This window comes from Anas platyrhynchos, chromosome 10, assembly GCF_047663525.1.
Source record: "Anas platyrhynchos isolate ZD024472 breed Pekin duck chromosome 10, IASCAAS_PekinDuck_T2T, whole genome shotgun sequence".
Classification (NCBI taxonomy): domain Eukaryota; kingdom Metazoa; phylum Chordata; class Aves; order Anseriformes; family Anatidae; genus Anas; species Anas platyrhynchos.
Window position 1 is genome coordinate 9923186 of NC_092596.1, and position 21769 is coordinate 9944954.

The window sequence follows — 21769 nt, forward strand, 5'->3', positions numbered from 1 at the left end:
TGTCTGTGTATCGATATATTTTAGTTATAGACGACACGTCACAACCTGCTTTAAGATTTCCAAGTGTGTATTGAGTGCTCTGACAATATATACGTGAACCAGAACCGCCTGTACCCCTCTGCTTTCAGGGCGGGGAAGGGACCTGAGCTCAGGAGGCCTCTTGCGTTGACTCAAGTTCGTGTGAGACCGCTGTGACACGCTGGAGATGGAGTGTTACCCTAGGTAGTAAGTGAGGGATTGGAAAAATACCATCAGGCAGTGCAGTGCATCCGTCGGGGGGGCCTGGCTGGCACAGAGGCCGGGAACTTGTCCCCCCGTGCAGCCATGAGAATCGCCCCCCTAGCTGGGGGTGGCAGCTGGATCAGGGCCACGGTGACAGAAATGTCCTGGCTCATTCACACACACTTCATTAGCTGAACCAAGGGTGTTTTGCATTCCTCTGTCTCACCAAAGCCATGTACTTATTCAGCTGGATTTTTGGGGAAGAGGCCAGGGTGCCGCATCGCACTCGTGCGACCGTACAGCCCTTGCCAGCTGCAGGCTGTTGCACAGTCTGACAAAGTCACCGGCACCAAACGTCCTCGCTGCAGCCTCATGGGGCTTCTGGTCTGAGGCACAGTCATTTAAAGTGGTTTGGAAACTATTGCTTGTATGCCTATCCTTGTGTGCGATGTGCTTAAGAAGCAATTGTGGTTTGAAGGTTGTCTATAGAAATGAGTTAGAAATTGGAAACCTGTTTGGTCTTTACAGATTTAACATTCCTAAAGAAAATGCAGAGAGAAAGTAGGGTAATTTTGATGTCAGCAACAAGATAGAATGAATATTGGCAGTTGAGGGGGGCTGTGTGCTGGACCAGTATTTCAATAATGTAATATTCCTTTCTCTAGAAACCAGATGAGAAAGCTGTATAAAAATGCTGCTGTCTTCTGTCTACAAGGCCTGCTCCAAAACCCATTCAATCCAGCAGAAAGAGCTCCATCAAATTCAGCAGACTTAGGATAAGGCCACAAAGCCAGGTTTGCTGTGTGCAGAGAAATAAAAAAAGTCAAAGAGGGCAGAAAGAAGTAAGGAGATTTTCTTGCTTGCTTATTTAATCTGTCTAAAATCAAGCTTATTTTTGTCCCCGTTTGGTGCGGATGTGCTCCAGGACTGTCCAGCCTTGGGAAAGGAATTTTGTGCATTTCTTTGTTATAAACAAGATAAGGACTTGGGAATAAATAACAGATACTTTTAGAACAAAACCCATGTGATTTTTAAGGGCTTCTACTCCACTCTCAGCAGTTTCTTTTGATTCAGTAGCCTTTGTTCATGCAAAGGCATAAGCACATACTTAAATTCCCCTTAATTCAGTGAGAAATACTTAACTGAGCGGGGACCTAGAAGAGTAGTTCGTAGACCAGTGCCAGAAACCGTGGTATTTAGCTGCTTTTAGAATTGTGCCCTGGTTGAGGGCCTCCGAGCAGCTTTTCTCATTTCGGTCCCTGAAGGGACGCTGGTGTTAGGGCAGGACAGCTGGCGGCCCTCACAGTCCTGCTTACAGGAGAGAGACTCCTTAGTGCTTGCTGGCCTGGCACCGACATCTCGCTGGGAGCTCAGTGGCAGACCGAGAACAATGTTTTTTTTCTCGTGTCCCATTGGGGAGACTGGGAGCTTACCCCACGGGGTCGGTTAGAAGTACCTGCAGGGCACCTCCACCTCCCCGCAGCGTTTTGTGCAGCTGCTCCTCTTTGAGGTTTGTACTGGGGCTGCAAAGTTACTGGGAGGCCAGGGAATGAGTGTGGAGAGGGGAGAGGAAGAAGAGAGCGGTCATGTCCAAGTGTTTTCCAGGCAGAAATGCTGATTCTGTATAGCACAGCGTCAGCTCTTGCATGAATGCATCGTGTTTGTCCGCTATACGACGGATGTTGGGCAAAGCTCCCCAGAAAAATGCCATTTCTAGCAAGCTCACTTGCTTCAAACCCCTTGTTGTGATCCTTTTTTAATTATATTGCAATTCCCACGGGATGGAAAATTTTCCTGTTTGTTTGTTTGTTTTTTCAAAAAAAGTTTCAGCTTATGTGTGTGGAAATCCCCCACAAAGTGGAAACTGATGCTTTGTGTTGGTCCTGCGGGTTCAAAACTCAGACGTGGTGCCTGAGGTGTTACTAGATCGATCACCTCCGGTGAGCAGCGTGGGGTGAGCGGTTTGTGCTGTGCAACGCATGCTGTCACCAGGAGGACAGCTTCTCCTTCAGGCACTCCAGCAAACCAAACTGCTACGGCCCACAGGACGTGCGTTACCAGTCAGCATGGCCCTGGGTTAAGAGGAAAGTGGGTGTCTCTCACAACCCAGGGACTGTATCAGTTTGCATTGGTGCCATCCCCAGGGGTCTCATTCCTGCAGCCTGCTGAGCACTGCAGCCACAGCCAGAGCCTGCTGTTCCTCTGCAGTTACGCCAGATCTTATCAGAAGCCCTTGGGAATTAGCCCTGGTCCTCAGCTCTTGCAAATACTGCCACCATCGCTGTGCTGGTTAGGGCTGTGAGAAATGACAGCTCCTGGGGTGAGTGTGTGAGCATTACGGTGGTGTTTGTTTAATGCAATCATTGGTCTACTTGCTCATAAAATACTGAAAAATACATAGAAGTCCCTTCCCCCATGGTCCTGGAAGTATTTAAGGTTTTAAAATTTCATAACAGTGATTCAAATAGTTCCTTTCTGGCATCAGTTAGCACAGCAAACATTAAAAATACGTGATTTTGGAACCCGTTGTGTGTTACAGGAGGAAAGCAGAATTCAAAACTGGAAAGTTATGGCGTGTCACGTTCAGGCAAACACAAAGAACGATGTTGATCTACATTTTCTTGTTGCTGAAAGATACTTTGCTTCCCTAAAGGAATGGCATGAGGTGTTCCTGATGGTGAATGGAGGACAGCTTTGCCTTGCTTACCGCAAAAGGACATTTGATCATTTTGGTGCCACTGGAGGAATTCAGAGGTTAATAAGGCCACTCCAGAGAGGTATAAAACAATGTCTGAAAGAAAGAAATGTAAAGTAAAAGTTACCGAGCTTTGCCAAGATATTTGTCATTTAAATATAAAACAGTAGCACTGCCAATGGAAGCAGAACATGACCTGTCAGCATTTATGCTTCATTACAATATCATTGTACAGCTACAGGCCAAGCGGAAAAACAAATAAATAATAATAATAAAAATACAGTTTGTCAAGCTGAGCCACATCCTCATGGTAGGTATTTTATAAGCAACTCCTGTAATTCATTTCGATAAAGTGTAATTGGCTTTGCGAGGTTTTAAGAGCTTTCTCGTCTTCAGGACAAACACAAAGGCAGAACAATGTATTTTACACTGCCCGAGTTTTGCAATTTCTTTCCAGTCTGTGAAATAATTCCTTTTTACACAGCAGCGGGTGATAAATGCTTTCCTGACTGCAAGTTTCCACCGTGGGTATGCAAAGTGGTTTGCAGGAGCGTGAGCACCGGCAGCTCCTGCTGAACCCATCAGAGCCAACAGCCCCACAGGACTATGTTCGAGTTTGGGGGGGCACCCACCGTGCTCACAGGCTCCACTATTTCACTGGGTGATGGCTAGAGAGCAAAGCACCCATTAAGACGGTGCTTGTACTGTACACAGGAATTTTAAAAGCCTCTGGTGCCCTCTTTTAATGCAGCAGCGCAGGCAAGCCAAGGTGGAAATGAGAATTGTCAAAGGAAGAGTCGTGTGTCTCAGTTCTATATACATCCAAATTATTTGGGATTCAGAGCATGGCCCTGGGATTTATGATGTCGAGGACAGCATTAGTGATTCTCATGCAGGGAGCACAAGGGGCTTTGCTTTTACTACCAAGACATATTTTCATGAGAAATCCAGACCCTGACGTGGCCTAGCCTTAATGTAAATTAGCCTCTTATGAGACGGCTCAAGAGGAGAAGGTCTAATGAGATGTGAAGAAGCTTTTAAAGTACAATGTACTCTAATCAGGATGTGTATGAGGCTTAAAGGTAACTTCTGCCAGCACCTAAGAGGGAACATTTAATACTTACTCCCCAGATAATATTAGAATCCATGGTCCGTGTAGGCTGTGCACAGAAAATTAGCATCTACTCCACAAATAATAACAGCTTCTAAAATCCTTAACAGCTCTTTGATTAAAGGATATCAAAGGCTTTATGATCATGAAACAATCGAACGCCTAACTGGGCTGGGGAAATGTTTTCATCCTCTCTTTAGCAAATGAAGAACAGGGCTGGGAGCTGTTTTGCCCAAGATCCTACCAAAAGCCACCAGCAGAGCTGGGGATTTGCCCCCAGTCGCCCAGTCCCGAGCTCTGCCCAGTGGATAACAGTCCCTGGACTGAACTGGTGATTTCACAGCAGGTTGCCCTATGGCCACATCTTCTCTCAACCAACAGAAAAAAGAAAAACAAAATTGTTCCTGTCTGCACAGGCACCCTGTGAATGTCCTGGAGGTGGATTACACATTTTGGAGGATGTGGGAGAGCCCTCCCAGAGCTGACAGCCACATCTCCCTCTGGGACCAGCGGCTCCCTGCAAGAGGTGACAAGGCAGAAGCCTTTATTGCAAGTCGCTGGCAATAAAGTGGTTTTGGAAGGACACAGACTGACAAGAGGAGATAACTGGAAATCTCTGCGCTGCAACAAATTATTGGCAGAAGGAGACAGTAGGGAAAAATCGGGCTGAGAGGTAATTTATACCTAATGACCAGCCTGAACCCACATCAGAGCTCTGGCTCCTCGCTGCCAAACTCAGGGAAAATCTGAACAAAGTTCAAGCTCCATCACTAACACCGATCAGCATAACGAACAGAACGAGCATCTGTGATGTGGTGGTGCCAGTCTGCGAGGAAGGCGTCGATCCAGGGCCAGAAGTTTCAGCTGCCCGTCGGGACAATTTCTCCTTGCAAAAGGCCTAGAGCAGTGCAGGTGTGGGTATCTGAGTGCTCAGGCAGCTCACAGCAGCCCTCTCTCAAAAGAGAGCAGCCTGAGATGGCAAACAGGGGATGTTCATGGATGTGGTGGGCCTGGCTTGACCTTGGCAGACTCCCCCAGCTGCAAAATGCTGGCACAACCAGAGCTAAAGCCTACCCGGACAGCTCTGCCCCCAGCAGACGTGCAACTAGAGGCTATAAGGGACTAATAACAGGAAGGATACTAGGAATTCATTCAGAAATCTGTTCTAACTCCCTTTCTTAACCTAGTAACTGTATGCTACAAACTCATCACCCCACCTGTCTTTAAGATACCCAACGCCCTGAAGAAGGCATTGAAGCAGCATTGTGGCAGCCAGGAGTGTGCAGTATAATGCTGGGTGCAGTTGTATGGCCAAAGGGGGAGCTGCCTTCCATGGGAGGAGGAGAGGATGTGTCTGCAGGGCAGCGTTGGAAATCTCCAAGCCTGCACCACGGGTGCGAGGACGAGCAGGAGCTGCGCAGCGCGGCTTCGTCTCCGCAGTCAGCAAAACGGCAGCAGCCCACGACCAGCGCTCCTCTTGCAAAACGCAGCGGTGTAACCTTTGAGCTGCTAATCATTTTTCCTTTTTGGCAGCCAAACAAATGTTGTGAAAGAGTAATTCTCAGCATCCATCGTACCCTGAGGGTTAACAAACACGTACGAGAAGAGCTCCAGATACAGAGCTGGCAGCCTCTGCTTCTCCTTCAGTGTGCGGAGAGCTCTGCTGAGACCTGAGGGATAATGGGAGTTGCCTTCTCTTTATTTTTTTTTTTCCTTTTTTTTCCCCTTTTTTGGGAGAAATAAGGTCACAGGAATTGTCAGAGGAGCATGCGGAGCAATTATAGCAAAAGCACAGGAGACTGTCGGAGACACTTCCTGACTTTAGAAGCCTGCCTTGTTGTTTTACAGTAAGACTGTACAGCACAGACTTCCCCACGAGAGCCCAGGGAAAGCACTGGTTGTGCTGGGCTGTGACAGAAGCCGAGGCAGACATGGGCAGACAAACCCCTGTGCCTACCTGGGATGCCCGAGGCTCACCTCACAGGGTGCCCAGTGGGGCTGCAGCTTGGGGGAAGCACAGCACCCATCATCCATCATGCCAGCACCCCAAGCTGTGCTGCCTGAGGGCTGCTTCTCTGTGACAGGACCGGCTGATCTTGGGGTGGTTTCCCCTTTGGCAGCCTTTTCCCTTCGCTCAGCAAAGAGGCTAGAGCACACCCACAGACCAAATTGTTGCCCAGCTGTGGCACGCAACGGGTTGAATGGCCAGCACCCCAGGCACGGGGGTTCACGGGCTGCCTGCTCCCCAGCAGGAGATTCTTACAGGTTTGGAAGAGGCCTATTCAATAGCATTTCAGTACCCCTCCACCAGGCCATGCTGGCCCCAAAACCGCACCAAACTTCACAGTTCCTACCCACCCTGAGCCATCAAACACCCTGGGACTGGCGCTGATGGTAAAACCACGATGTCAAAATTAGACTCAAGCATCACCAAGTAACCTACTCGGGACCATTGTAACTTGTACAAAGTTACAAGCTTCTTAAATTGTATTTGAAAACTGTGATGTGGAAGGCATGTTTCTACACAGTAATTGAGGCAACACAAGCTCAGGTAAGCAGCCACTTCAGTGGGGCATCACTGCTGAACCCACAGAGCCCGTCGCAGATGCTCCGTGCTTCTCCTGATGCTTAACTCATACTTTGCACAGCACCACGCTAGGCAGCTCCCTGCCTGCAGGAAGGGAAACGCAGCGCTGGGGCAGCAGGGCTCACTGTAACAATTCCAAATTTTGGTTTATGGTACTTGGTTGATTCAGGAGCATAATCCCAGATAAGCCCCACGTAACCAGGTGAAGGCTGTAACGACACCAAGGTGGGATCCCAGCCTGCATCCTGGGCTGTTTGCTTACAGAGCAACAGGGATTCGGCACACGAGTGAGCAGCAAGCCACTGACCATGGGCTTTGCCGGAAAACAGCAACATTTCTTTAATTTTGCTCTCTTCCCTACAGGCTGCGGAGGAAGTGACTAAGTCCTGAGCAGGCAGACAAGGACCTGGTGAGAGATTTCAGGTATGTGTTGGAAGGTGAAAACGCTCTGGTGCCGTGTCTAGTCTTGGTGCTATTAGTCAAGCGTAAGTCACAGCGCTACGCCCGAGATCGACTTCCCCAGAGAAACCACAGGCTGCTAATTTGGAGGGAGGAAGCAGTGAGGATTTTTTTACACTAAGATGATAAAATAAAGGTCTCCAGCTGAGATATCCATTTTGGGAGATGAATGATAATTTGCCAGAACAGGGGACAGCTGAAATTAATAATGATATTCCGCTGTAATTTGTACTACTCTACAGCCAGAGTCAAGGCAGCATAGTCACTGGGGATCTGTACCCGATTCCTCTGAATGAGAATTTGTCCCATTAATCTGAGCAGCTTTAAAGGAAGATGGTAATAACACTGAGCATTTGACTTCAGTTGATCCAACAGCTTCTACTGAGGATAAAAAAATAGCAGTGTGCTGCAGGTTCTGTGCTTCTGTACCTATGCTGGTTTATGCTCTGTGGCTTTGCAGAACTTGTAGTTCCTTCTAACACAGAGGGGAGTTACCAGGCGTGTTTTCAGTTTGACATCTGAAGTAGAAAACCATGCCTCCCACCCAGATTTTACTTGGGTAAGATATTAGGTACTTCAACAAATTTTAAGACGTGAGCTGAAACCATGTTCCCTACTCAAGCCAACCAAAACTTCCCAGGTTAAGCTGCACTGTAAAAAACCACAAAAGTGACAGTGTAATGGCCAGAATCTCCCTTCCTGACCCCAAATGCAAGCAGGTTTCAGCTTGACTGAAGTTCAGTTCCCTTTCTGTTAAGCCACATCTCTGCAATGGGCCCCAGCGCAGTCACCCTAGGGCCTGGCCCTTGACCCAGCCCTGCTGCCTCTGGTCTCATATCTGATAAGTTAGGAAGGCAAAACTGCAGAAAGTGCTCTCAAAAGGTTAAAAAGAAAAATGCAGTAGAAATGCTGGCCAAGTCAGGATCAGCCCTGGAAGCTTACTAATTCTCAGTTTGAGCTTGGACATGTGGAAAAAATAATAGTCATGAAAGGACTTGCAGGCCCTCCCAATCTAGATGAAGAACAAACAATACAAAAGGACATGGCAAAGGGAAAAAAAAAAAAAAAAAGAGAGAAAAAAATAAAAGATAAATGATGATTATCCTCCCAGCAATTGTAACATGGAAATTAGGACAGGGTAACCGGCAGTCTAATACCAGCACACGCACTGGAAAAGTGGAGGTGGCCACAGAGGGGATTAAATATGACTGAAAAAGCTGCTAACATCAGTGTGGGAGAATCATCCAAATAAGCCAAGAAGAGAAAAGCGAATGGGAACGCAAACACAGACCTTTGCTGCATTGTTCACAGGCACGTGAGCAGCCCCAGCCAGGCACACAACGCAGCAGTTATCTGGCTGAGCCGGCCAACGTGTCCACACAGGAAAGGCAGCAATCGATCTCCGTGGGGTAACCCAAGGCCAGAAAACAAGAACAAAAGGGTTCGATATTGCAGAGTTAATCTGCAGGTTTGGTTTGGTTTTTAAATTAAAGTTAAAAAAATAATAATAATAAAATTAAGGTGATGTTAGGGCTTCAAAGCAAAGTGGTAGAAGCACAGAGCTCAGGAAAGGTGTGTGTGAAAGCACAAGGCAGTGTGTGTGTGTGCTCGCTGGCACCACAAGGAACATCTTCAGGATTAGTGAGTGAAGTGAAGAGCAGAAAGCACACAGAGCACTGGTGGTAGTGCAGGCACAGCCAGAACAGCCTGCCAGCCTCATGCAGCATCCCAAACAGCCCTGCCAGGGGCACAGCAGGATGGTAGCAGCACTGGGCTGACCAAAACCCCAGAATAACCCACAAATACTGTCCCATCGCAGCCTGCGATGTCTCTGTGAGGATTTATCCCTGTGTGGGACCAGAGTGCGTCTAGAGAGGGCCATCCTCTGGTTACGACTACAAACTAATTGAGCAGTGAGCTTGGGAGGAAGGCTGATGGGCCGTGGTGGAGGGTGTTGCTGCACGAGGCTCTCAGCTGTCAGTAATTCACACAAATGCCCCACAGCCACCAACTGCATTTCTTGGAGCTGCAAGGAAAAGGCCCAGCAAAGGCTCTGTTAAGAGGCAGCTGGCACAAAGCAGCCACACCTGTGTCCCTGCCCTGCCGCCAGCTGTGTCCCTGCCTGGCGAGGAGCCTGGTGTCAGGCAGTGGCCGTGTGTCCTGCAGGCCAGCCCTGCTCTGGGCCTGGAGGCACCAACTCTGTGATGAGGGCTTTATTTGGAGCTGCGTGGCCTTAGGGAGCTTCGATCTGAAAGGCAGGTAGGTTTCTGAAACACGGCCTGTTTTGTAGGAAACACTGATGTTTGCAGGGAGGGGAGGGAATGCCGAGGTGCCTCCTGTGTGGGGAGAATTTGGGGCTGGGAAGTTTTGTGGCTAGAGCTATGGTTCTGGAGATGACTTGCACCCAGGGCCTGCCTAGGACAGGGCTCATCTTAGGAAGCTGGTGTGAGGATCCAGCCCCCAGCTGCCACGTCCTCCTTGGGGCAGCCTCATCCAGAGGGCCCCTCCTGGGTGCTGGGCCGATGGATGAGGCACTCTGTGGGCCTGGCAGAGAGGACAGCAACCTCGGTGCAAACACCCCTATCTCACTGCTCCAGCAGGAACAGACGGTGACCTTGTACATGAGCAATGGCAATAGCAGCTCCAGAGTAATGGAGCGGGTCTGCCCTTCGCGTAATGCCCGGGTAAATGCTCCTTTTCAGTCACAGGCATGTGACTGACCTCAAGTGAGTGGGCGAACTGTGTTTTTATTGCTATAAAATGATGCAGAGTTTACTGACAAAGGCAGATTGGGCAGCTGGCAGGGATTTTTAATCACAGAGAAGATCCAGTGGTCACCAAATGCTAATCCACAACTGTTCACAGAACCGCATTGTTATCGCGGCCTGCTGTCCTGCCTGGGCAGGAGTTAAAGCTGTATTTAACAGGGCATAATGATGTGTGGTTATTAACTGCCTAAAAAGTGTCTATGACAGTTACAGCGTGTAGGAGGTGCACAGTAATTTTATTTACATGTATATAATGCAAATCTATTTGCTTTATATGTAATTGGATATAGCTATGCAAGATATGTCCTACAGGAAACAAAGGGGGCTGGTGATAGGCTCACAAAAGATCTTACGATGTGGCTTTCTGGCTTTCAGGTTATTGCTAATTTGCCTATTTAAAAACAACAACAAAAACACTGCTTCAGAGCCTTGACTGTAAGCTTTCATGTTCGGATATCAGATGGCTGTCCTAGTGTTGTCCTCCTGGTGGAGCTGACTAATCCAAAGGAAAAAGGGCAGATAAGGAATTGGGGTGGGACTCGAGGGGTGACTGTGCTGCCCTCTGGGATGTGTTGCTGGACACGTCAGCTGTGTCTGCCTGGGCTACCACCCTGGATGTGGAAACGAGGGAAAGAGCTGTTTTTCCCAAACACTTAGTGTGCAAGGTTTACGAGTGTGTAAAGCTACCTATTACTGTATAACCTACAACTGCAGCTTTCGAAAAGCACAGAAAGAAAGGGGAAATTGGCCTCTTCCAAACCTGTAAGAATCTGCTGGCAGAAGGGATCTGCTGGGGCAGAGCACCCGGGTGTGGGTCACAGGGATCTCGTCGGTGCTGAGGTCTCAGCTGGGTGAAATCAGCTTTTGCTCTTTAAAGCAATGTCAGCGTGCAGACTGCTCGGAGCAGGTACGAGGGCTGAAGGACTTAAAGATGCTTAATTGGTTTATGGAGCTAACCTCCTTAAAGAACTTAAGCTGCTGTGAAAAGGGAAGCTGGTTTAAATCCCCTGCTGCAAGTCTGAGCCCACAGACGCGGTGGGGTGCCACTTCTGGGCTCGGCTGCGACTGGGAAGTGGCCAGGCAGCCTCTGGAGGGGAAAGGTTTCCTGGGTGCTGCTGCAGCCTCTTGGGTGCATGGGCAGGATGGCTTTGCACCAGGGAAGCAGCCTCAGAGGCTGATGAAAACATCTGTAACTTGGGGAGGTCTGAGCGCTCCTGCACTGGCTCTAGGAAGCAGAAAGAGAGACCCAGGCGAAATGGAAACCAACTGGTCTGTCAAAATTTGGAGCCTTTGTTTCTGCCTTTTTTTTTTCCCCCAGTTTCTGCTTCAGCTACTGGTTCTCATTATGTCTTTTGTGATTCAAGTAGTTGCTAAGGAAAAATCCTTAGGAGAAAATATCAAATCATTTATCTTTTTAATAAGGTGAGAGCTTTAGCTCTTTAAGATAGGCACAATAAGCCATTTTGTCCTTGGTTGTTAATTTTTGTGCTACTTCCTTGTGCTGAATCCAAGCCTTCAGCATCTTTCTGTAACATGCAGAGCAGAACTGGAGCTGCAGTTCCAGCATCCATCTCGCTGAAGCCAAATGGGAGAGTCTGACTTCTCTGCTTATGCAGCCACAGTCCCATCAGCCACAGCACGGCACCAGGATGTTCATGGCCTCTTTGGGCCCTGTGAACAAAGCAGAGATTATTTAGTATTTGTTCCAAGTTATTGGTTAAAAACAGTGAATGCAGTCTCGAACCTCTGCCACGGTCGCATTCCTTACCCGCAGTGCTTCTGTGACCAAGTGTCGGTGAATGACTGGCAGATGTACAGGGGCTTCCCATTCTTCCCAAGCCACTGAACAACCTGTCAAATTCAATTTTTAAAGCATTTACAGTCTCAGCTGACAGCTGCACTGTGCAGCCGCAAGGCGACTGCACCTACCCCCGGCTTTCCCGTGCAGTGGAAATCCCGCTGGAGCCTCCCGAGAGCCGCGCTGCCTGCTCTGGAGCGAGCACGGGGGTGCAGACAGCATCGAAACTTGGCTGGAAGTTGTGTGCTGGTTATTAATATACAAAGATAGAGAATGTTTAGATAGGACTGGCAAGGATCTACAGGAAAAGGCACAGACTTATTCATTAGTTAGTGTTGGAAGAGGACACTTGCTCGAGGCTCATATGAGCTTCCCCTCGCCTTCCCCATCCAGCAGGCTCGCACACAAAAAAGGCAGCCTCCCAAAGACGGGACTCCGTTTCCCCTGAGGAACAGAAGAGGATTTAAAAGGCTCAGGCACTGCATTGGGGCATCCAAGTGTGTTTGAAATGTTCAAAGTTGACGAAGTACCGAGATGAAAAGCAACTTGGAACTACATGGATATTGGAGTGAGAATAGAGAAGACTTTCCTGAAGATGTCTAATAGGTCACAGAGGGCAGGTTTTGTTCCACAGGGCTGGATGAGGGCTCATAAATTACAGTTCCTCTTTTACTCTTTTTTTTTTTCTTTTTTCCCCCCTCTAAGAAAGGAGAAGCAGGGGGCCTGGGAACTGCAGATGTGTAACAGGGACTTGAGCAATGAGGTAGGCTTTTTTTGTAGCTAAAGATGAGCTTAAAATTGTGTAATTTTGTGAGGCACAAGCTAGGCTTGCAACACGACTGAAAAAGTCTGGTTGATTTACTGAGACTGTACCCAGACTGACACATGACATTGAGAAGTTTAAGAAGATAGGACAAAGTTAATTTTTTTGGTGTTGTAAGTACATGAAAGTCGTCCCCACTTTCATAGCTGCTGGATTTTTCTTTCCTCTGGGGTGAAAGGGGACACAAAAATAAACCAAACATCCCACCCTGAAGCCCAAGGCCCTTCTTTTGCTTATTTATTTTTTAATCTGACAATTCCCCCAAACCAAGGGTGATTCAGATACAAGTTCCCTCTTAGCTAACCACTAAACTTCAGTGGTTTGGATAAAAGGGAACCCCGATCTGAGTCATCCGAGGTTAGCATTTCGTTGGCAAAATCAAAGCTGTGCCTACAAGATTTTCTAAAAGTCAAAAAACCTCCGTCTGTCAGAAAAGTCACCACAACTTGTCTCTCTTTCAAAGAAGAAATTGGGTGTGTGCCACATGATATTTTGACTGATTAAATTTAATGTGGTAGTGATTAAATTGTGCTATGTCAGTTTTCTTTGTATTTTCTTTCTTTTTTTTTTTTTCTGAGAAATCTGCCTGCAAAGCGGCAGCAGCTATTTTTTCCCATAATTGCATCTGTTTCAGAGAGCAGACAGATGTTGGGCTGAAATTCATTATGGTATTCAGAAAACCCATTGGGATCTGATGACCTAGTAACATATAGCTACTGTTCCTTGTAAGGCATTTAAAGTGGTCGTCACTTGAATGAAGAGAGAGAGGACTTTGCAGGCGATAGGAGGGAAGGGAAAAACCTATAGCTCAGCCGAGAGCAGTAATATGCAATAGTAATATAAAATATGAGTTCAGTTTATTTCAATAAATTATCTTGTTCTTAAATTTGCAAATTTGCAAGCCAGCCTTCACGCACTGGTGTTGCCATAGCATGCAGGTCCCATACTGGCATATAGTCAAGGTGAAATACCCAGCGACAAACGAAAGGAAAGAAAATCAGAGTAGGAACAATTCTAATGCAGAGACAACTCAACAGAAATGGCTTTCATGTAAGGAAATGGTTATTGGTATGATTTGTGAATTGTAACACTAAGTCACAATTGAGGATTCAATAGGCTCTGAAACTGAGAATCCAGAAGCCAGAAATGTGGAATATCAGCATGCCCAAAACTACGTCTCTTCTGTGGCTGCTGCTGGGGGCAGCAGGGAAATGTGCTGGGCTGGAAGGAAACAGGAAACTTCCCGCAGCCTTGCTGCTGCTGCTGGAGAAGCTCGGAGGTGCCGAGCTGGAACAATGCTGTGAAGTCAGGGGTCGGGCAGCGAGCGAGGGGTTATCGGTCCCGCAAGGGAAGGGCTTCTCCTGCTCCGGGACGTGCCCCCAGGGCATGCCTCTTTGTGTGCAATTGAAAAGAAAATACATTTCTGCAGGAGTCCCAGCGAGTGGCACTGGGGCTAACGTGGGTTTTGTGGGAGGCCGGTATTTTAAGCTGTGCCCTGGGAAATGAGGTGGACGTCCTGGCTGCGGTTCCAGCGGTGAGAGGCACTTTTTCCAACTCGCCCCATCCATTCAGGAATCGCTGGGGAAGGAAGCTGTTCGGTCTCGTTTTGGATATCCTGTGAAGCTAAACTAGCACGGCTGCCAACTGAAAAAAGTTATTTAATTTTTAAAGAGCTGAAAACTACTGTGTGTGCTCCTGAGCGTTGTATGGGAAACGACTGTTTGGTTTTGTTTGTCTGGGTTTCTGGTATGCCCAGTTTGCTAAAGGTAGCAATCCTGTCCCTCGATCCTAATGCAGGAACCTCTGCAAAGCGCAAGTCTGAAGACAGATTCAGGTTTAGACTCTGCTTCCTGGCCCCCTCTTAGTGTGTTTGGAATGAAGTGGAATTTTCTTTAGTTCAAATAGGAGAAGGCATGAGAAATATTCAGAGCCTGATCCAAAAACCCTTTGAAAACAAAGACATCGTACTGTGATTTCAAAGCACGACAGGGATGGGTCATAGAAATACTGAAATTAAAAAGCAGACTGGGTTGAGGGGGGAGCCTTGGTTCGTTAGTTTTTACATCTTTTAACTAAAGTGGAATGTAAGTAAGTGGGTGTCCTGGCCAGAAGCTCAGAACTTCCCCCTGCGATCTAAAGAGTTTTTGCTGCAGCTAAGATAAGTTGTGCTGCTGTTTTCCAAGGTGTGACCTGATGGAGCTGCTCTCTGCTTCTCCACGTTCATCCGACAGCACTCGTGACATAGTGTGGGTGGCAGCGCTGACTGCACCAAGCCACGCAGAGGCAGACCCAGGCCCTGTAAGGTCCCGTGCAGGTTTTTAATGTGTAATCTTCTTCCTGACAGCCTACCAAAGCCTCCCATAGCAAGGAACCATGCTACAACTGGGAACAGGAGCGATTAACTTTTGAAGTTAGCAGCTGGCCTACAAAATGAAGATTTCTAGCAGCAGATATTTTGTACTCCAGGACTTCACAAAAACCATTAATAACAGTAAATCGCTCCAAGGATGGGGCTGTAAATGGTACTGGATCCAAGCAGCAGCCAGGGGCCCCTGCTGATGGATGAATGCTGGGCTAATACGGTGCTGCCTGCTGCCACCCATTGACTCTCCTGTAATCAGCATTTAACAGCTGCTCATCTTTTGGTTCTGGTGCAACCAAGTGAGGAGAAAATGGTTTCTGAAAGCGTGAGACAGGCAAAAAGATTGCTCTTCCTCTCTGAGTAAGCCTGAGAGCTTCTGGGAAAGAGGGAAGGTGAGGTCTGTAAGGAGGTACTGTGGGGTTTTGTGTCACTTTGCTGCCTTTTGGCTAAGGGTTGTGCTCTAAGGAAACACCAAAGCAATGTCTGAAATCTCTGGGTCATACCAAAAAAAAAAAAAAAAAAAGTCACATGAAGGATTGATTGTTGCTCTGGAAGAAGGGTGCTGGTGCCTCAGCCTCAGAGCCTGCAGCAAAGCCGAACAAGCACCTCTGGTGTGAGCAGAATGCAATTTCCTTACAGAAGGCCAGAAACCTTCCTGCAAATTAAAGTTCTGGGAGCAAGTTTTGGTGCCAGGGTTTACAGGGATCCTGTTTTATTTGGGATCTGAGGAGGGCAGGCATGCTGGGGCCAGACTCTGGCACTCTGCCATGAAGCTGGGAGCAAAGAAACCAAGAAGCTGGATGTGGGATTTGCCTCCTAACTCCCCAGCAGGGAGCCAAACTCAAGCTTTGGGGTTTGTGAGCACCCTGATGTAGAGCTGGGATCTGGATGCTGGAAGGTCTGGGCAGTGCTTGCTGGGCTGGCTCCAGCACCGGCAGCCGTGGTGGTGACAGGGACATCTGCTCCCGAGCAGCGTTGGGTGCTGCTTCAAGAAGATTCAGAAGGCTGGCTTTCTGAACAGCAGTTTTTTCTGAAATTACAGTTCAGAGAATTGAGAAATGCTGAAAAGAGTCCGTTTGTCCAACTCAGGCTGAAACCGAGAAGCTGTTTATCTCCTGCAGACCGGAAATCCCGCTCTGTTACGGGTTATCTTTTTTTTTTTTTTTTTTTTTTTCTCTCCTGCCAACTTCACACCTGTAGCTGAGACCCCAGCGTAAACAAAGCCAAAGGAAACAACCAGCATGCCATTTCGAGCCTCAGCTTTAAACACTCTCTTCCTTTACCGAGCCTCGCATCTGGCAGGAGCGGTCACTGCTCGCACCGCTGCCCTGGGCCCAGCGCCCTGCTCGCAGGGGGGCTGCAGAGCTCGGGGTCGGCCCCGTACTTCTGGGGTACAATGGCATTTCCTTTGGTGAAACAAAGGAAGTTCTTCCCCCTTCGAGCTTGCACTTCTCTTTTAATACAAAACATCCTCTGCATGCACACAGGCGCCCGAAAGGTTTTTACGTTCAGGTCTGTGGTTGCAGGCTTTGGCTGCAGGGCTTCACCGCGGCTCCTCCCTGCGTGTGCAGGAGCAGCGCTGCGCGAGTCCATCGCGGTGACGTGTAGCTGGGGTTTTGCCTTGCAACCGCTGTTTTTTACCCTCTCGTACCCTGATGTTACTCTGATTTCTGTATTATTTTGTATTTGGGTTGTTACCCTTGTATAAAGTGCCTCCCTGTCAGAGTGCCTTCACCTGGGGCTGTGCAATGGGGGTCTGAGGGGCGCTGTCAGCGGGGGCCTCGCATGGATCCTGTCCTAGCTGAGGGTTTGAGCAGGGTGGTCCTGAGCCGTGGGGCTGGGGAGCAAACAAGCCAGCAGTGGGCTTGCCCCGAAGAGCTGCGATACAAGAACACACGCTCCTGGCTGAGATTCTTGATTTTTAATGAAAAAAGGGTAGGTTGCAGGGCCGGGCTTCAGCAGCAGGAAAGCTGGTGCCAGTGCAGCTTTTAGTTTAACCGTGAGCAGGATGAGCTGGGAGGCAGGAGGATAACTTATCCCTCTCACAAACCAGCACCTCGTAGGGCAGCAGCGCCGAGCCCCCTCACACACAGCCCGCGGGCGGGCTTCGCCTGGGCGCCATCACCGCGCCGTGCCCGTGGGGTGCCCACGCGTGGCGGGGCCCCTCGGCCGCCCTGCTGGTCCCGTCCCGTCCCGTCAGGGCGCGTCACTTCCTCGCCCGGCTCTCCTGAGGCGATGTCTCCGCTCAAGTTGCCCGCGGCCGCCCGGCCCGGGGGCTCCCTCCTCCGCCGCCGCCGCTGACTGGGGAGGGCTTTCCGGCGCGGCCGCCATGCCCGCCTCCCCGCCTCGCCGGGGCACGGCCGGGCCGCCGCGGGGCTCGGGGCTGAGGAGCACCGTTAGTTAGCTCGGTGCGAGCCTCGGGGACGGCCATGGCCCGGGACTGCGCCGCCCGCAGCCTGGACGGCACCGACCTGGCGGCGCTGAGGGTAAGGGGGCGGCCCCGGGGGCAGCGGGGCGGCGGGGAAGGGGCGGCCGGCAGCGGGCGCCCCCCGTGCCTCAGGGGGGGCTCGGGGCAGGGGGAGCAAAAAGCTGAGGGGGGGTCGGGGGAAAAAACGCGTGCACGGGGGCTGTTGGGCGTTGGGTGTGGGAGAGCTGAGGCAGCAGTCGCCCCCTTGGCGTTTTTATCGCTGTCCTGTGGTGTTTTCCCGTTCTTTTTAACGCTGTCCAAGTTAAAGCTGCCCCGCTGGAGTGTCACGCCGCGGGTGGCGCGGGACGCCCCTCAGCGCCGCTCCCTCGCTCAGCAGCCCTGTCCCACCGACGCTGTTTGGTTTATTTTTATTTATTTATATTTTTTTTCTGGGGCACTCTCCGCAGAAGAAGAGGGAAGAGTTGAGCTGTGGTAAAATGCACTCAGACCCAGACGGAGAAACCAAAGCAAGTTCCTTGCTAAAAATATCAGAAGAGGGCTGGGAAGAGCCTTTGCAGAAAATCGTGTGGTGAGGAGGGTGTTCCTGACCAGGCAGGGAGGAGAAAGGCTGCAGGGTCAGTAAAGTTGGTGAGGATGGCACCAGGCTCCTGGCCGGGCAGACAGGCATTTAACCTGGTTCTGGTCAGAGGAGCAAGACAAAATAATGCAAGTTTTTGCTTTGAGCTTAGCAGATTAACCTTCTCTCTTCAAATACATGGAGAGAAACTGGCATAAGCTTGGAAAAGAGCAGTGGTTCAAGACAGTGGGCAGGCTCCGTGGCAAAAGCAGCATGCAAAAAAGCAGTGGGAGTCCTGGCCTGGGCAGGAGGAAGGATGGAGGTGTCCCTTTAGGGTGTCCCTTTATGGTGTCCCTTTGGGTGCTACCTTCAGGATTTGTGCTTAGCGGTGAGGGGACTTGGGCAAGGCTGGGCCCTGCAGGAGCTGAGCAAAGACAGCCTCTTGCCCCTGTCATCGTCTCTGGGGTTCCTGGGGCTGGTGGGAGCCACCAGGAGGTGTGGTGGGAGGGTTGCAGTGGCTGTGGTGGGTCACTCTCTAGCTGTGCCCGCTGCCCTTGGCACTCCCGATGTGTGTTCACCTTCCCCTTTTCCTGGAGAGAGCTGCTTTGGGCCACGGTTTGCAGGTGTTGCTGCAGCGTCCCCTCACAGCCCTCCTTCCCTGGGCTGCCTGGGTGCTCAGGTGGCAGAAGCAAGGGCAATCATGGGCTTTCTGAGCACGGGTTCATCCATGTTACATCCCAAGGTGTCTAGTAGAAGAACCCGGGCTTCAGGCACCTGCCTGTTGTTCAGGTGCAGAGGTTGTGAGCAGTGTTTCAGTCAGGCTCTGGCTGCACACGTGGCTCTGCATTGTGCGTGGAGGTGGACGTGGCCTGGGTGCCTCAGGGCCAGCAGCCTGGCTGTGCTCTGCCCGTGGCTTGCAGGAGAAAGCAGGTGCCCGCCATATGGCGCGGTGCCTTACAGTAATTAACCTTACAGTGATGGATGTTCGGGCCGGCGTTTTGGCATCTGTCAAAGTGAACCCAGCACTTTGGCAGGGGCCGGCTGGTGAAGGGTTGGACGGGCGGCGGGGCTAAAATGCTAGCTGGGCGGAAGCGTTACATCAACAGCGATGCCCAACTCCCAGATAATTAAGAAGTTGGCCGGTTGGGAAGACTTTGCCAGCGGAAGATGCAGTGCTGATAGCCAGGCAAACAAGGGCAGTCCAAGGACCAAAGTCAGAGCCCAGATTAATATCCTTTATGACTCTCAACAAGGCTCAGCTCTCTGCTGCGTCCTGATTAAAAGAGAGATGGCCAAGTGTTTTGGCTGCACTCGGAGCTGTGGAGACTTGTGAGGTCAGTGCTCAATTGGTTAGCAAGGAAAGGGGGGAGGATTTTAGCTATATTGAAGTTAAAGCTAACATTTATTTAGATAATTGTTTGGGTTTTGCTTTTTTTCCCCCCCTTGAGCATCTGAGACCTTAGATAGAGCTATTAAGATGCTGAATCAGAAAGAAATTGATTGGAAGGAGAGAGAGAAACTGATTTTGAGGCACATGAAATGATTATATTTGCATAATAAGTAAGAGTAGAGGAAAAGCGGGAGGACAGAGTAGTCGCGTAAGTGAGAGGGACAGGACAGTGGCATGCTCGGAGCTGAAAAATGCAGTGTAGCTTCCTCTGGGCTTCGTGCCCTGTGTGTGGCTGTTAGCTCAGCAGCGCTGCTTTCTGCAGGCGAGGTGTGGGAGCAGCACGACGCCCATGCCTCCCGAGGAAGCAGCGTGGTGGTGTGCCCTGGGGAATTGCCCGTGTCCAGGAGATGTCCCGGGAGCCGCTGTGTGTTTGGCTGCACTGCCCCATGTACCACACAGCGGGCAGGTCAAAAGTGGTTTGGTCTCATTTATGCATTGCTAATTACGTTTTAAAAGTAAAGAATAAGTTTTGTGAGGGTGACAGTCCAGGAAGCATAAGATTAAAACTCATTTAGCTTAAAGACCAAACCACATGAACTCAGCAATTCCTTCAGTTGTGAGAGCTGTGGAAGGCTCTGTTGTGTTGCTCTGACAGCGAAAGCTATTGCCATTTATCATGACAGTCGTGCCAGCAAAGGCAGAATCCACTCAGAAAAGAGTCTGTGTATTTCCAATGGGACTTTGCCTAAGTAAAAACTTCCAGATGAGATACAAAGAAGGCAGTATTTGTGTTAAGAGAATAACGTATAAGTGGAGTGGAGATGTAGCTTGGTACCATTAAATAAATAAATAAATAAATATAGTTCCCATCCAGGGTCATAGAAATTGGAGTTCTGAGATAAAAGCTGTTTTTGTATATCGCATCCACCAGCAGTACCAACAGGCATCAACTGACATGACAGATTGCTGAAACAGATGTGGTAAAACTGACACATGGAACTAATAATATTTCATATAAATCTCTCGATGATATCATCCCAAGAAATGAGCAGGACTGATAAATGGCTCAGCCAGAAACCAGGAAACTGGTCTCCTGAGTTCTTAATGTTTTTATATAAATCTCTCAAGTGAGTTTTAACCAGAGCTACAGATTTCTTAATGCGCTCACTCACTCACGCAGGAGCGAACATTCCCTTGCCCGTGCCTTGCGACAGGATGTTCTCCTGAAATCTGAAGGGCTTCGAGATCTCATTGCTGGAGAAGGACACGTGCTGCGGTGGCTGGTTTTAGGGTAACTGATGCTAACCCAGCAGGATGTACATTGGCTCACCTGGTACACTGATCACCGGGCACGTGAATCTTTCATGTAAATTAACAGCAATCTGGCTTGGGTTCAAAGCCAACCCTTGAGGACATCGGTCAGTCTCACCGGGTTGTGTTTGCAGAACAGGCCGGTTGGCCATTCTCAGCCTGTGTTTGGTGTTAAGGTCATTTGGGATGAGAGGCTTCCATTTGCGAGGCAGCCAGGCACAGATGCTTTGTGGAGCATCTTCCAGTTCTGTTGTTGAGGTTCTCTCCCTTGTTACACTGTTAACACCAAGTGTTTCATGGCAGAGGATGGCAGCTGAGCCTGCAGGCTAGCTTGGTGCTCTAAAGCGTAGCAAGTGTGGGGTTTATTCCTTATTCTACTGCTAAACTGAAGCAATTGAATTGACATATTCTTCACACATCTCCATGTATTTATTCTACCTGCCATATTGCCGTGCTACAAATCTTCTCTGAGTTATTTTGAGCAACTTGACAGGGAACTTTAATATAAATTTATTTCTTACACCGTTCTTTGGTTATTTCCCCTTTAGTGTGTAACAGAGGCCATTAGGAGACGTGGCACAGACTTCTTGATTGTGAACATTTACGCTCCATTATGAAGTGTTTGCTCTGCTGCAAATGATGTTATTTTTTCTGCTTTTTGCAGGATCCTGCGGGAATATTTGAACTGGTGCAGGTTGTTGGAAACGGGACATATGGACAAGTCTACAAGGTTTGGACACCTCTTTATTTTACGATGCCGTTGTTGATAAAGCTGTTTTTTCCTAAAGCCAAAATGAGCACCCATCAGAAACCGGACAGTTTTGTGCCAGTAATAGCCTGCTCTGTCTTGCTGTCTCTTCTGCATGGTGCAAAATGGTGTCAGCTTTGAAACTGTGCCCCTTCCTCCTGACCCATTTTCATGTCTCTGCCACAGGGCAGATAACTGCCTTGGCTCTCGTACTGACTTCCCTCTGTCCTGCTTTTTCTGTCCTGTGCTTGTTTTTCTCTTCTTCAAAATTATTTAATAGACGGCTGGCACAAATTAACATCTGTCTTGGCTAAATTTGGCTTGGATTGTGTGGTGAGCCCAGCACAGGCTAAAAAAAACACCAGAATTCTTCAAGACATGCCTGAATTAACCCTGATCTGTAAGCAGGCTACCAGGATTTTGGTTTCCATTATTACCTTTGTCACTGTGATACCAAAGCAGGCCTACCAGCAAATTCCAGCAATTAAACCTTGTCTGCCGTAATATGCTG

General features: G+C 49.2%; 2 protein-coding genes across 5 annotated transcripts in view; both read left to right on the forward strand.

Annotated features, from left to right (window-relative positions):
• Positions 1 to 3178, forward strand: part of IL1RAPL2 (interleukin 1 receptor accessory protein like 2) — a 365272-nt gene extending 362094 nt beyond the window's left edge. The window contains exons 21-22 of the transcript XR_011811600.1: positions 129 to 222; positions 888 to 3178. The gene's annotated coding sequence lies outside the window, so the exon portion shown is untranslated. The remainder of the gene's footprint in view (positions 1 to 128; positions 223 to 887) is intronic.
• Positions 3179 to 9156: 5978 nt separating this feature from the next.
• Positions 9157 to 21769, forward strand: part of NRK (Nik related kinase) — a 98506-nt gene continuing 85893 nt past the window's right edge. The window contains exons 1-2 of one of the 4 annotated variants that reach the window (XM_038184605.2): positions 9157 to 9333; positions 21175 to 21240. Coding sequence is in view for 2 of the 4 variants with exons in the window: in XM_038184607.2 (XP_038040535.2) it covers positions 17255 to 17311; positions 21175 to 21240 (123 nt within the window). In the remaining 2 variants the exon portion in view is untranslated. Of the gene's footprint in view, positions 9334 to 16876; positions 17312 to 21174; positions 21241 to 21769 lie in introns of those variants that run through there. The other 3 variants (XM_038184606.2, XM_038184607.2, XM_027465375.3) reach the window with 3 other exon arrangements.